The following is a 12718-nucleotide window of genomic DNA, read 5'->3' as shown; positions in this document are numbered from 1 at the left end:
GTGTCACCAAAGTGTGTAGTTCAGTACTTTCAGTCATTCAACTTTAAAAATATGAGCCCATAAAAACACGTTTCTAATTACATCACTGAAATAACATAACTTTACCAAAACAAGGAAAGGACTGGGGAGGGGGGGATAGACAATCAACAGGGAAATGCTCATACAAATATTAAGGAGGGCTGAACAGTTGAAAGTCATGATGGAATTTGAAATGAACACCCAGGAAAGGCCCCACTGTTACAGCTGCCAGTCATCTCCCCCCCACCCTCGCTGCTCCCCCTCCTTGTTCACAGCATGGGGCTGGGAAGACACAGTCGTGGAAAACCACATTATTCATTTCATAAAATATTCCAAATCTGACAAAGAAAATGATTACTATAGGGCAAAACCATGAGCTTAATTTTTACTTTCTTACATAAAAAAAAACTTGTGGGCTTTATCTCACATAGGCTCTGATCATTTCCAAAAATCCAGACCAGACAGGTTAAAAGAGGCTTGTTCCAAGGGTCTGGCTTTGAGGCCAGAGGTACACTCAGTAAGGACACTGCGTACACAGAAACGCAACCAAGGCATGTTCACCAGTGAAGCTTCGCCGCTGCTGAACACTGAGGAGCCCAAGGGCAAAATGGCGCCAGGCCGCTCACAGACCGACATTTCCTGCTCACCTTCCTCACAGCTGGACTGTCAGGGCAGTGCGGCCTGGCCATTCATTAACACACTCCGCAGTCCCACTCAGCCACAGCTGAATGAAAAACTATTCGTCATCCCTGGCCAAAATAAACTGGACTGCACAGCATTTCAGTGAGGTTACATTGCTAGGAAGTAGCGTATCGTGAACTTCGTCCAAGGCAAGTTTCTGGTCTGTGAGGGACTGGGAGGGCCCTCGTCCTTCCCTCATGATGCTTCATTACTGGTGTGCTGACGAGTTCGGCATGGCTGCATTCGCACATGTCAGAAGAGAAACATCTTGGCCTCACATCCAAGTGGTGGATCTAGAGGTTTGCAACAGGAATTTGTTCATCTTCTGGTGAATCAGCTCGAGCACTAAAACAGCCTTTTGGGTTAAATCAATGTCTCTTTAAAGGAGACATTGTGGTTTGCTGCCTGTCCCCTCTGTGCAATTCATACACAAACCACAGAGTAGGTACCAGACAGCACATCTTTCTCAAAAGGCATTAGCCATTGAACTCACAGAATACCCTGAGTCTACTCCACCTTGTATAGCTTACCTTTCCTTCTAGGAAAGACAAATGCCACATTTTATGAACACAATCAAATTCCGAATGTCTTGAAGCTATCATTCCAAAATGACAGTGCATGCTCAGGAAAACCTCCATCATGATATCATCTCCTCCTGCTTACACAGGAACAAACCTTCTCAGGAGATCACAAAACACCATAATCATCAAATTTGATACAAACTGGAAAACAACAGCATTGCTTGCTGGTACTGCATACTCTCTGTCCCCTCCCTGTCCCCTGTATTATTTTAAGATGGATAATAGGAAAAACCTCTCCATAAGAGTGGTCGGTCACTAGAACAGACAGCCCAGGGAGGTGGTGTTCACCATCCCTAGAGGTCATCATCTGTGGAGGTGTTCAAGAGATGTCTAGATGTGGTACTGAGTGACATGGTTAGTGAACAATATTGGTGGTAGGTGGATGGCTGGACTAGATGATCTTAGAGGTCTTTTCCAACCTTAATGATTGTATGATTCTACTTACTGGACATCAGTAACACATTAAAAAAATTAAAAATAAATATCTGGCAAAACTTCTGCAAGGAAAAAAATGTTCAACTGCTTTGCAGCAGCATTTAGACCAAATCCTTGGAAACAGAAGGGCCTCATCCTAGCAGGCCAAAGCCCACAGTTTGAGAGCTCTCCTGTAGCAACTACAAAAACCACTTGCTGAAAGCAGACAATGCCAATGCAAGCACTGCCTGCTGTGGGACTGGCATAAAACCCTGAAACATGGAGCTATCACATAAACTTTGCAGCATCATTCCTGTAAATGAGAATATTCCATGAGGGCTTTTTTAATTAGTCATTTCTAATTTTACAAAAGCAGGGCTCCTTTCATAGGGCAGCAGGTCAAATTGCATGCAAAATCTCAATGTTTCCATTGATCTGTGAAGAGTCACTCAGCAGCTGGCCCCCTGGTGGCCTCTGCTGCACACCTGGAATGACTTCCCAAGTTAGAGAGAATCTTCTGGTGATGTCTCTGAGCCCCACACAGGCCCACTCGTGCAAAATCACTACCAGGTCAGATGTCTCAAAGGCTTCAGTGGTGTAACAACTACTGCACATAGTGTGGAAGAAGTGGACTTTAGTACCACACCCCAAAAATTCAAGAAATGACTGCCTTTTTTTTTTTTTTTTTTTTGAATGAACGAATGAACGAACTATACAAGCAGTATTTCTGACTCCATGTGGTAATGCTCTCCATGCACAGCCATGCTCACTGAAGCAACCTTGTGTGGAGCTGGCCCTCGGGGATCCCATGCAGAACCAGCAGCTACAGGCCCCGACAGCTTTGGCTGATGTGTCACACTGCGCAGACTCGTTCATGGCAACTGGGTGTTCAGCATTCATTTTGGATGAATCGTCTCACATGCTGACACTAGAATTCCTGGTGTCCAATGTGTTTGATGTACAGCTTTAAAGGAAACAAATAGTTTGGACTTTCACCTGCAGCAGCTGATGAAGCTCCACGCGATCCATGGGAATGAAGAGAGGGTTGTCACTGGGGCATTACGGTCTGACAGCGTGGTGATAAACACTGAGCCAGCAGCAGGGCTGGCCAGAAAATGGGGAAGGGCTGGAGAAACTGAATAGGGATCTCCTCTCCAACCTCTTTGCTCCCTTCTCCTGCTGCAGTCTATTGTCCACAGATATCACCATCTGGGTTTCTTCCCCTGTTACCATATACTGTGACACATATGTCTAGTTTTTATGCTTTCATGAGGTCATTCAGGCAAATGTGAGTACAGTCTCTGAGCATTTTTCAGCCCCCTCCTATTTAGAAACCAAATCCTATTCATTAAAACCTAAATCACTAAGCCTGCCAAATTATTATCCCCAGAATATAACGTGTCCCAGATTCTCCCCAGGCTGGACCTCTCTTCCCGCAGCTATATCTTCAGGGACTTACACTAAAGCAGATATTATTTTCTAAGGATCTGAAGCACCAATAAACTGTTTCAAACAGGAAAAAATATGCAGCATGCTAAAAATCTTTAAATGGCTTGACAGCTCTGAAAGCACTGTGTGAGCCTCGCATTAGGGAATACCTTTGAAAACTTTGGCTAGTAACCATAACGTGCAAAAGAGATGCAGTTTTTTTTCCAATTTGCTGTAATGAAAGATACATCTATCAGTGATGCATCAAAATGCTGTAAGTTCACTGATTAAAAAGAACTTTACTGAAAGTGAAATAAACATGCACATTGATACAGTTCTTTCTCATGTCACACTTCAGCGTCTCTGTTCATACTGCCTCACACAGTTGGCACAGTTGTGTTTAAGAGAAGTATTTTCTCTATATTTTTGGCTAGCACATATTTGTCTAGTTAGAGTTTAATACTGGAAACGTAGCTTTGTATAACATGAAAATAATAATCGAAGCTCACAGCCATGGCTGTGCACAAGGTCGCCTTTCATCAATAGTTTCTTCCCAGGGAACAGCCAATTAAAATAAACCTTTGGCACAGCTGTTCAGGTTGGTTTTCATTATTCCTCAGTACAGCATATGCAATTTGAACATCATATGCATCCATACAAGGAAATGATTTCCTAGTATAATGGCTTTCTTCCATGTGCAATTGGTAAATTCAGCATGGCCATCCACAGCCTTTTTTCTTTGGTTGGTTCTGGTATATATATATGTGTATATATATAATTTTGGATTTTTGTAGCTTAGTAATATTTTTCTTAGTTAAACGAAAAGGGAAACTTCTTGTCTCTGTTGATGTGTATCAGGATCTATATCCTTCATTGCTGATGTAAAACGGCATTTCGTTTTTCTTATTTATTCCACCTCAGTAAATCTGCCTGCTCAGTCCTCACGTTTTGATTTAATTTAATGCCTGCAAGATAAACCCTGTCATTTGTAATAATTTGTAAACCTTCATCTTTAAAATGCATCCAATCTGTCCTGCAGCGCTGTAAAGTATCTGCTAAACATTTTGCTTGAGCTTGCTCATGGTGTTCTCTGATAAGGGCTGCTGATACGCAATGCAAAGCTGACTTACTTCTTATCTCCATCAACATGGATGTTGCTCCATTTCCAATCAAAAAACTGGGGCAGCAGCCACTCATCTTGGTACAGAGAAACAAATGCCTGATAAGCGCTGAATCCAACAGCTGGGCAGCATCACTGCCTGAATCAGGCAGGGGACTCGCAAAAATAATTATTAAAATATAAAATCAGAATTCCCATACAATTTAGCAAACTTTAGAAATGTAAATAAGATCAATCCTTTTCATTTATCAGTCAGTAAATATTCATGAAGCACATTAGCTTGTGTAAATCATCTCAACTATAATGAAATCCAAAACAGAAGGCCTTCCATATTTACCACAGAGATGGGTAGCACAACCAGTACCTATGGGACAACATTCTCCAATGTGGCTGTATTAGATGCTCGAACTCCAGGCAGACCCGTCTGCTCCTCCTCAGTTTCTGGGTTGTTTTGCTCCCCAGCATGCCCCTCCAAAGCCCTTTATGCAGATAGTCCTGACCCTGGTTCCTCAAAGTATTTACTCTGTATAATTGCAGTACATCATTAATGATGCCCCCACATTAAAAATCACAGCCTGGAAACATGTGGTTTATAACTGTGGAAGCAGAGAAAATCTCTTAGATGAAAAAATACTTGTGCTAATACCTACCTGCAGATTCCTTCTCCAGAATTTGGCAGTGCAAAGCACAGTGCATGTGAATCTGAATTTCCAGCGTGAAATACTCAGGATCTCTTATTGCTCAGTATCAGCAATAATAACATCCCTCAAACCCCTTTGACTTTGGTTTATTTCACGTCCTTGGACTTGGCCTTTCATTTCTGGAAGGAAGAGTTAAAATACTTTGTGACAGCTCTTTGAGTGCTTCAAGCTGTCATAGTTGCCTTGCAACCAGTAGATCTAGGACATTTCATAAAGGACAGCCACTGCAGTAACTCCAGGTGTGATCTAAAAGGAAAAAGGTGGTCTTCCAAACTGGCAAGCATGTTGGCTATAGAAATTCAGGACAAGAAGTCTGGACAGTAAATGAACACTTTTTTTGAAGGGGTCAGTTGCTGTTCTACACACCCAGAGAAAGCAGCAACATTTTCCAGGAGGTTTCTTCACAAAGAGAAGAAGCTCATTTCCACCATGAGAGCTGCTAGTTAGAAGAGCCCTTTTGCAGAAGCCTATCATGTCACATAGGCACCTGATGCTGAGCCCATCTGAAAACCTTACTGCACTACAGCATCTCAGCACGCTGGAATATCTGACCCCAAAAGCCCAACAAATCTCACCTCCTCTATCAGCATCTCATGGGGACCTGAGCTACTTCGCTACTGGAAGTGGAATTAAGCGTTTCAGCTTTCTGCATTTAATTCCCTGTGAAACATAGTTGGAAGTTAACTGAATGGAAAAAAGAGTATATGTGAGAGACCACGTGTTAGTTTCAAAAATTAAGGAACTGTCAGGAGCAAAGCCTGGAAGTGTTACATAAATACACCTATGTAACATAACAAAGTATGAAATTATCACAGAAAAGCCAGGAAATGGTGATAAAATTAAGAGAGGAAGTTCCCCAGCTTGCATCCTATGAAAACAGCAGATCAACCATATTGACTTGGTAACAGATTTACTGTTTTACGTGCTGTGCTTTCACTCTTGCCAAATCAAAGGGAAACTACCAACTCATCCTGAACGCACATTTTGTTTTGCACAGCTGCTAATGCATACAGGAATTTTGTTTGGTGTTTATTGTCATGAGTTCTAACAGTTTAAAAGAAACTCATCAATCAGCAGAGAAGAAATCAATGCACTTCTTGAATAATCATCTATGAGCTCAAGGTGGGTTTACAGACAAGGTATTTAGGACATTTTGTACATTAATTACTCAAAAACTACAGTGAGGTGGGTTACTGCCTACATACACTAATGGCTTTCAGAGTTTAATCTCTCATCAGTGGAACTCCTTTGGTGAAATCCCTAAGGGATTATGTAGTACTGTCTAATCACTTGACAAATTTCATTTACTTGAAACTGAAGCTAGGTTTGAATTATACAAAGTATGTAGGAGGAATCAAATTCAAAGCAGGAAAACAGAATCTGGACAGGACCAGATTTATCATGATGCTCATATCTGAACTGTTTAGCAGTAAATGAAACAATTTCCCCAGAGAAACGTATCAGTTGTGTATCAGCTGCATATGCCTATGAGAAACTCAAATTGCTTACAAATGACATACAAAATAGCATGAATCAGGAAAAAAAAGTGGAAATTTTAATAATTTTGTGTCATTTAACAACAAAAAAATTATTGCTCTGATTTGTACAGTAGGCTGCTACAGTAAAAAGATAGTTATTTGGCATAAATTACATGCTGCAGAAACATGTAGCAGGATTTATGCCCTGAAGTTGAGCCCTGCAACCGAAAGGCATCACCTGTATTGTCGGGTGAGCGAAGCCCCTCTCCTGTGCACTACCACCTCCCTGCTGCAGAATGGCCACCGCTAGCTCGTGCTCCCCACTAAATAGCAATTCTCAGTGGTTGAACACATCCTGAAGGCTAACGCCGTGAAACTCGTGGCATTATTCTCTGTTATCATTGCACGGGCAGATCTCTACACAAACAAAATCTGCCAGAAGACACCACGGAAAATGAAAAGGAACTTAAAATGACGAGTAGCCCTCGGCAGCAAGCTAGCAACATGAAGGTTGTGCGATCCTTAATCCCTTGTGCGCTCCATAACCCAGGTGCCCGCTGCCAAGCCCCGCTACACGGCTGGTCCCAGGGAAACACTGGGTTATGGCTCTGAGAAGGACACCCAACACACAGCCCCATGGCTATCTCTGCAACCCAAATTCACCAAAACCTATCGAGTACGCAGCAGCAAGAAGACTTCTTTTGCAAAAAAATCCTTTCTGCTCCACTCAGGAAAGGCTCAGAGCCACTGCACACACAGACAGACAGACAGCCGCTCCATCCATCTCCTCACACAGCTAACGGAGGCAGCGCGGGCTGTTTCCGAGCCCTGCTCAAAAGTGACCCAACTGGCCCCATCCCCTCTCAGCGCCCTCAGCGAGCAGATTTAAACAGGCTATTGTTCGATCCCCGGGTACCTTTTTTCTCTTGGCTTTGTTCCGCGTTTTCCTCTGCTGCAGTTTCCATGGCTGGCTTCATACCATCCACCAAAAATGCCGCCCCCCGCCCCCCGGCACAGGCGCTTTCCCCTCGCCTCCTTTCCCGCTCCCTATTGACGGCAGCGGCGATGGAGCGCCTCTGTTCTCCCTCCTGCGGATCACAGCCCCTTCCACATCGCCCAGGCTCCTGTCAGCTTCGATCTCGCTCCACTCACTGGCCCGCCCGGCGCCGTGCCAGTCGCCGCTCCACCGTACGTCACCACCGGCCCCAGCTATAAGAGAACCCCCGGTGCCCCTTCCGCAGTGTGAGCCGCGGCAAGGGCAGAGGGGGCGAGGAGAAAGGGAGCCCCCGGACAACGTCTGCACGGGGTGCCCAGGTCGGTGCACAGCCTCGGGGCTCACTTTCCCGTGGGAGCCGGCCGCCACGCCGTGCATTTTGATTCATCCCACAAACCTCCTGCCCTCGCAAGGAAAGGGCAAGGGGTCAGCAGCGCGGGTTTGCTTCCCTGGCTGAGTCCTGCTCACAGACAGCAAAAGAACATGTGAGAGAGGGAGAAGAGCAAGAGCACCTATGTGTATAAGTAAAACCTAAATTCTGACTCTCAAACACAATGGAAAAAAAACACCAAAAAACCCTGGCAGGCAGAAGGGGAACAGGCTTGCATGACTTAAGATCTGCATGCAATACTGTAAAGGATAAAATGTTTAAGGATGCACAGCTTGGGGTTTTAAAAGAATGTCTGCTGTTTAAGACCTAAAGCCAAGCATGAAAATCATAGAAGTACAGAATGGCTTGGGTTGGAAGGGACCACCCAGCCCCAACTCCTGCTGTGGGCAGGGCTGCCCCCCACCAGCTCAGGCTGCCCAGGGCCCCATCCAACCTGGCCTTGAGCACCTCCAGGGATGGGGCACCACAGCTTCTCTGCCAGCACCTCACCGCCCTCTGAGTAAGAATTTCCTCCTAACATCTAACCTAAATCTCCCCTCTTTTAGTTTAAAGCCATTCCTCCCTGTCCTATCACCATCTGGCTGTATAAATCGGTCTCCCTCCCATTTATAAGCTTCCTTTAAAACACTATGAGGCCATAATGAGGTCTCCCCAGATCCTTCTCTTCTCCAAGCTGAACAAGTGCAGCTCCCTCAGTGTTTCTTAGTAGGAGAGGTGCTCCAAGCCCTCTCATCATCTTCGCGGCCCTCCTCAGGACCCACTCCAACCACTCCATATCAGTGAGCAGATCACTGCCAATGAGGCCAGGTCTGATCACTCACCTATCCCCCTACCTCCAGCAAAGTCAGGAAGCAGCACTGGGCACTCCTCAGGCCCATGCAAGTACTATTTAACTTCCCAAACTCAAGCCAACATATTTAAGGCACTGTATCAAGGCTAATTACCTTGCCCACCACCCTGCTTGTCTCTGGCCGAACAGCATGCCCTGCTGCACAGCACAGCCATGCCCAATGGGACACCTTGTTGCAGGCAGGGTAGTGAAGCACCCAAGGAGTAATTTGCTTTGCAGCCCGGTGGGTTTCAGTGGTCCGCAGCCTCTGCGCATCATTCTGCAGGCTGCGAAGACACTGAGCACATTCAGCAAATGCTGAAGATGTAAAACCTACAAGCTGCATGTTCCATATAACAGATTCAATCAGGAGAGTGGGAAGAGGGAAGCAGTCCAAAGATTTTTAGCTGCAATTCAGCCTTTTCTGACTAAAGTTCCTACACCCACAATTTTGCTGTGCATTTTTATTTCTATAGATACTGAGTGACAAGCAGAAAAAGCCTCGGACCCAGCCTTTAGAGAAAGTTCCCTTCTTTCAGAAGAAACCAGCACACAAATTTCCTCTCTCACCACAGCAGTGGCTGAGCAGCAATGCCCAAAGCAAATTAATGAACATACCATGCCCCAACCCTGCCGTCAAGAGGTCTCGCGCTTCTCATATATCTTAAGATTTCATAGCATAGTGCCAGGACTTGATATCTGTCAGGCATTTGCCTGAAAACCTTTCTTGGAGTCCAGGAAGAGTCTGGGATCGAAGCTTTTATCTCAGCAGAACTCCTTATAAGCAGGATGAATTAATTTGTAGAGGAGATGAAGTTTCCTCAGGAACCCACGTGCTGGGCTCCTGGCAGGTAATCAAATCAGCAGTACCAGCAGAAACCTCACCCCAGGTGCAAGGCTTAATTTTCCAGTCTCCTGGATTGCACACATAGCAGTCCATGCACATTAAAGTCCCTGTCCCAGTACAACCATGTAATGCAAACATGCTCCTTCAAGAAAGCAGCTGAAAGGGAAAACCGTATGTGATATGTTTGCCAAGTAGCTTGAACCACTACTAAAGGTTTTTCAATTTCTGTAGTCAGAAAATAAAGAACTTCTTTAGATTTGGGATAATGATTACATAAACCTTCTATAAAGAGAGTTTTTATTCCCTTTAGCACTGCTAAGATTGAAAATACACAGCAAACACATCCTTAATTGCTGGAAGTCATACCAAATTTAGCCATTGGTCAAACCAGTAGACTGTTTCTGGCGTTGAAATTCCCATCTTGGAACTTCTCATCATCCAGTCTAAAGGTCATTAAGAAGGTGAGGTATAGACCGTCACATCCGTAAGGGTTCAAATCTTGCTTCTGACTACCCCCAAGTTACGGAAAGCCGGTTCAAAACCTAATCCAAGTGATAGAATGCACTTAGTAGTACAAACGCAGAGAAACACATGCTACACTTAGTAGTATAAACACAGAGAAAATACAAATGTCACCCGAAACTTCCTTTCTTTAAACAGAAAATACATTTGGCAGGGCTTTTCGTTCTGTCTTTGGAGGAAACCTGCTAACAATCCCCTTTTCTCTCTGTCAGTGAGACCTACGCCTTCAAACAACTGTATGTTTTCCTGCTGGCCAGCAGATTTTGTTGGGCAGGCTCAGGACTTCAAAGCAAATGTTTTATAAATACAAAACTCAGAGGCTAGGACACTATTTTCCCTTACTTTCTCCCATGATAACCTCTTCCCCAAACAAGCAATGCAGAAGTAAGTGCACAATACCAAAGTTAGTACTTCACAAGAGCTTGAACAGAAGACTTCAGAAGTCATCAATCTAGTCTATTCAGAAGCATTAATGCTTCTAAATCATCTTCTAAAAGCTTTAAGAGATGCCTGAGTGTAATGCTCTCTCCCACTGCTGACTGCTTTCCTGGTTGCTGGATCACACAATGGGTTTAAGGACTTATAATCTTAAATCATTTCTTAATCTTCCAGCTCATCTGATAACAAAGCAGATATAAAGCATACACTACTCCCTCCAGTGCAAACACAGTACCAATCTCATGCATCAAGTCTTAATTTGAGCCAGCAACTTGTCTCTTCCATCACTCCATCTCTTAATCAGATACGTCTTTTTCATAACGTGTGACCAGATTGGGAAACATCAAGTCTATGCCCATGACAACACGGCAAAATAAAATACCACAAAGGCAGAAATGACAAAAAATTCTTTAAAGACTGATATTCAGCAAAAACCTGCTGTGCCAACCAGGCTGATTTAGACCACCAGTGATGAGAAAGGTGGCTCATTACATTTCAGGAGTTCAGCCCTGCATTTTATTTGCAGATCAAAATAAAAACGCAAATGAGAAGGGCAGACCAAGAATGGGTTCTGCTGCTAAAGCACATGGCTATGGGGAAAATCACAGAGACTTGGGGAAAATAGTTCAGGATCCTGGCAGACATAACCCCAGAAAGAACAGCAGTGGAGCAAATACATGAAGGCACTGCAGACCAAGTGACATTTACTGCAAAACAGCATTAAAGAGGTTTTAATTCATTTTATCTAGTTAAAAAAAATAGAAAACATCTGATCACTTTGCTCAGTCAAGTAAAGCAGTACCGCTTCACAAGTTAAAAATTCTATTCAAAATTCAATTCCATTCAGATGCCAATTCTTTTGAACACCTATCTTTAATGTCACTCAATCTATGTAGTTTACATTCCTGAAGGCCAAGGAGCTCTATCATAAGCTACTGAAAATTCTTTAGAAAGTTTAAGGAGATGAGCACATCTTTGCCATTTCTACACAGATTTCACAGAGTGTTCCCACATAGTTCAAGAACAATTTGAGATCGTTCTTTGGGATCTGAGACTCTGAAGTTAAAGTTCAAAGCCAGACAAGACTGATGTAATCCGAACAACTAATTTTAAAGGCAACTTGTAGCATACGTGTTTTAGAAAGCATGTAAAAGTATTCAAGAGAATGAACAAATACACAAGCAGTCACTTGGTGCGACCCAGTATAACAACTTGTGATCAGATCTGCTTTAGAGCAGTTACCTTGGCTTGGGTATAAAACCCATTCTCAATGCTTACACAAAAGCATGCAGATTTTCCACATGGATAAAATTAAAGCAAGACAACAGGCTTGTAGTTGTACAGTAGTCACGTACCTAGCAACTACTTAAAAATAAATAATCCAGGACCCATTCTTCAGCCATATTAGATTACTAAGAAAATGCAATCCTAATTAATGATCTCATGAACAAATAATAGTGGAAAAAAACCTGCACTTTTACCACAGCACAAAATACAGACTACTAAAAAATACGAATTCACACTGCAGTTAGGAATTGCAGTCTTGGATTTCTGGACAAAGGCAAAATTAAATGCTTATGCCTGGAGAGTAGTTACCTTTTCAAGCAAAGGAAATTGCTGAGTTCACAGTTGCAGGTGGTCCAGGAAGGTGAACAGAGCTTAGCAGTGTGAAGGTGCCAGTCCTGCAACCTTTTTCCTCTAGCCACATGAAAATGGCAGTGACTGTTGCCAAGCAAAACACCTGGCAGCAGGCCTGCAAAGTTGATGTTTTGTTGTTGTGTTTCATACATTTCTCTGTCTGGCCTACCAGCATCCAGCTGGATCGCGGCTTTGGTCCACTGCAGTTGTCACCACCGGAGAGAATCATAGGCAGTAAACAGCCTGATGTCAGAACACAGACAGATGGCTTTATTTGTAACAAAAAGAAACCTTACAGATTGAATAGGTAGTTCTATATATCTTTTCTATATAGCTTTTTCCAGTAGCTAAGCCTTGGAAAGCTTCAAGTCCTAGTCTCAAAAAATGATCAAGTGGCAGAGATGTGAAAGCTACCAAAGACAAAATCCCAAGAGCCATAATCAAGGTTAAAATGAAAGCAAAAGTAGATGACATTCTCAAGCAGATGGAAAGTCCATTTCCGCTTATGAAAGGCAGGCAACAGTACGTAAGTAACTAAAGAAAAAAAGCTACACATTATTTCTTTATCCATAGTAATCGCTTGAGTATGTTTTTCTGGGAGGGGGAGAGTAAGAACTGTCAGTATTATTTGAAAACGG

General features: G+C 43.4%; 1 protein-coding gene across 7 annotated transcripts in view; it reads right to left on the bottom strand.

The window, feature by feature from the left end:
- The window catches only part of GPM6B (glycoprotein M6B), a 112501-nt gene that overhangs the window by 23183 nt on the left and 76600 nt on the right, over nt 1-12718 (bottom strand). For 2 of the 7 annotated variants that reach the window (XM_021410347.1, XM_021410368.1), the window contains exon 1: nt 7338-7413. The exons of 2 other annotated variants lie outside the window; for them this stretch is intronic. In XM_021410347.1, the coding sequence (XP_021266022.1) occupies nt 7338-7398 (61 nt within the window). In that variant the 5' untranslated portion in view covers nt 7399-7413. Of the gene's footprint in view, nt 1-4892; nt 4954-7337; nt 7414-12718 lie in introns of those variants that run through there. 3 more of the 7 variants (XM_021410343.1, XM_021410359.1, XM_021410375.1) reach the window with 2 other exon arrangements.

The sequence above is a fragment of the Numida meleagris genome, chromosome 1, assembly GCF_002078875.1.
Source record: "Numida meleagris isolate 19003 breed g44 Domestic line chromosome 1, NumMel1.0, whole genome shotgun sequence".
Lineage (NCBI taxonomy): Eukaryota > Metazoa > Chordata > Aves > Galliformes > Numididae > Numida > Numida meleagris.
This window is presented reverse-complemented; position numbering and strand designations above follow the sequence as displayed.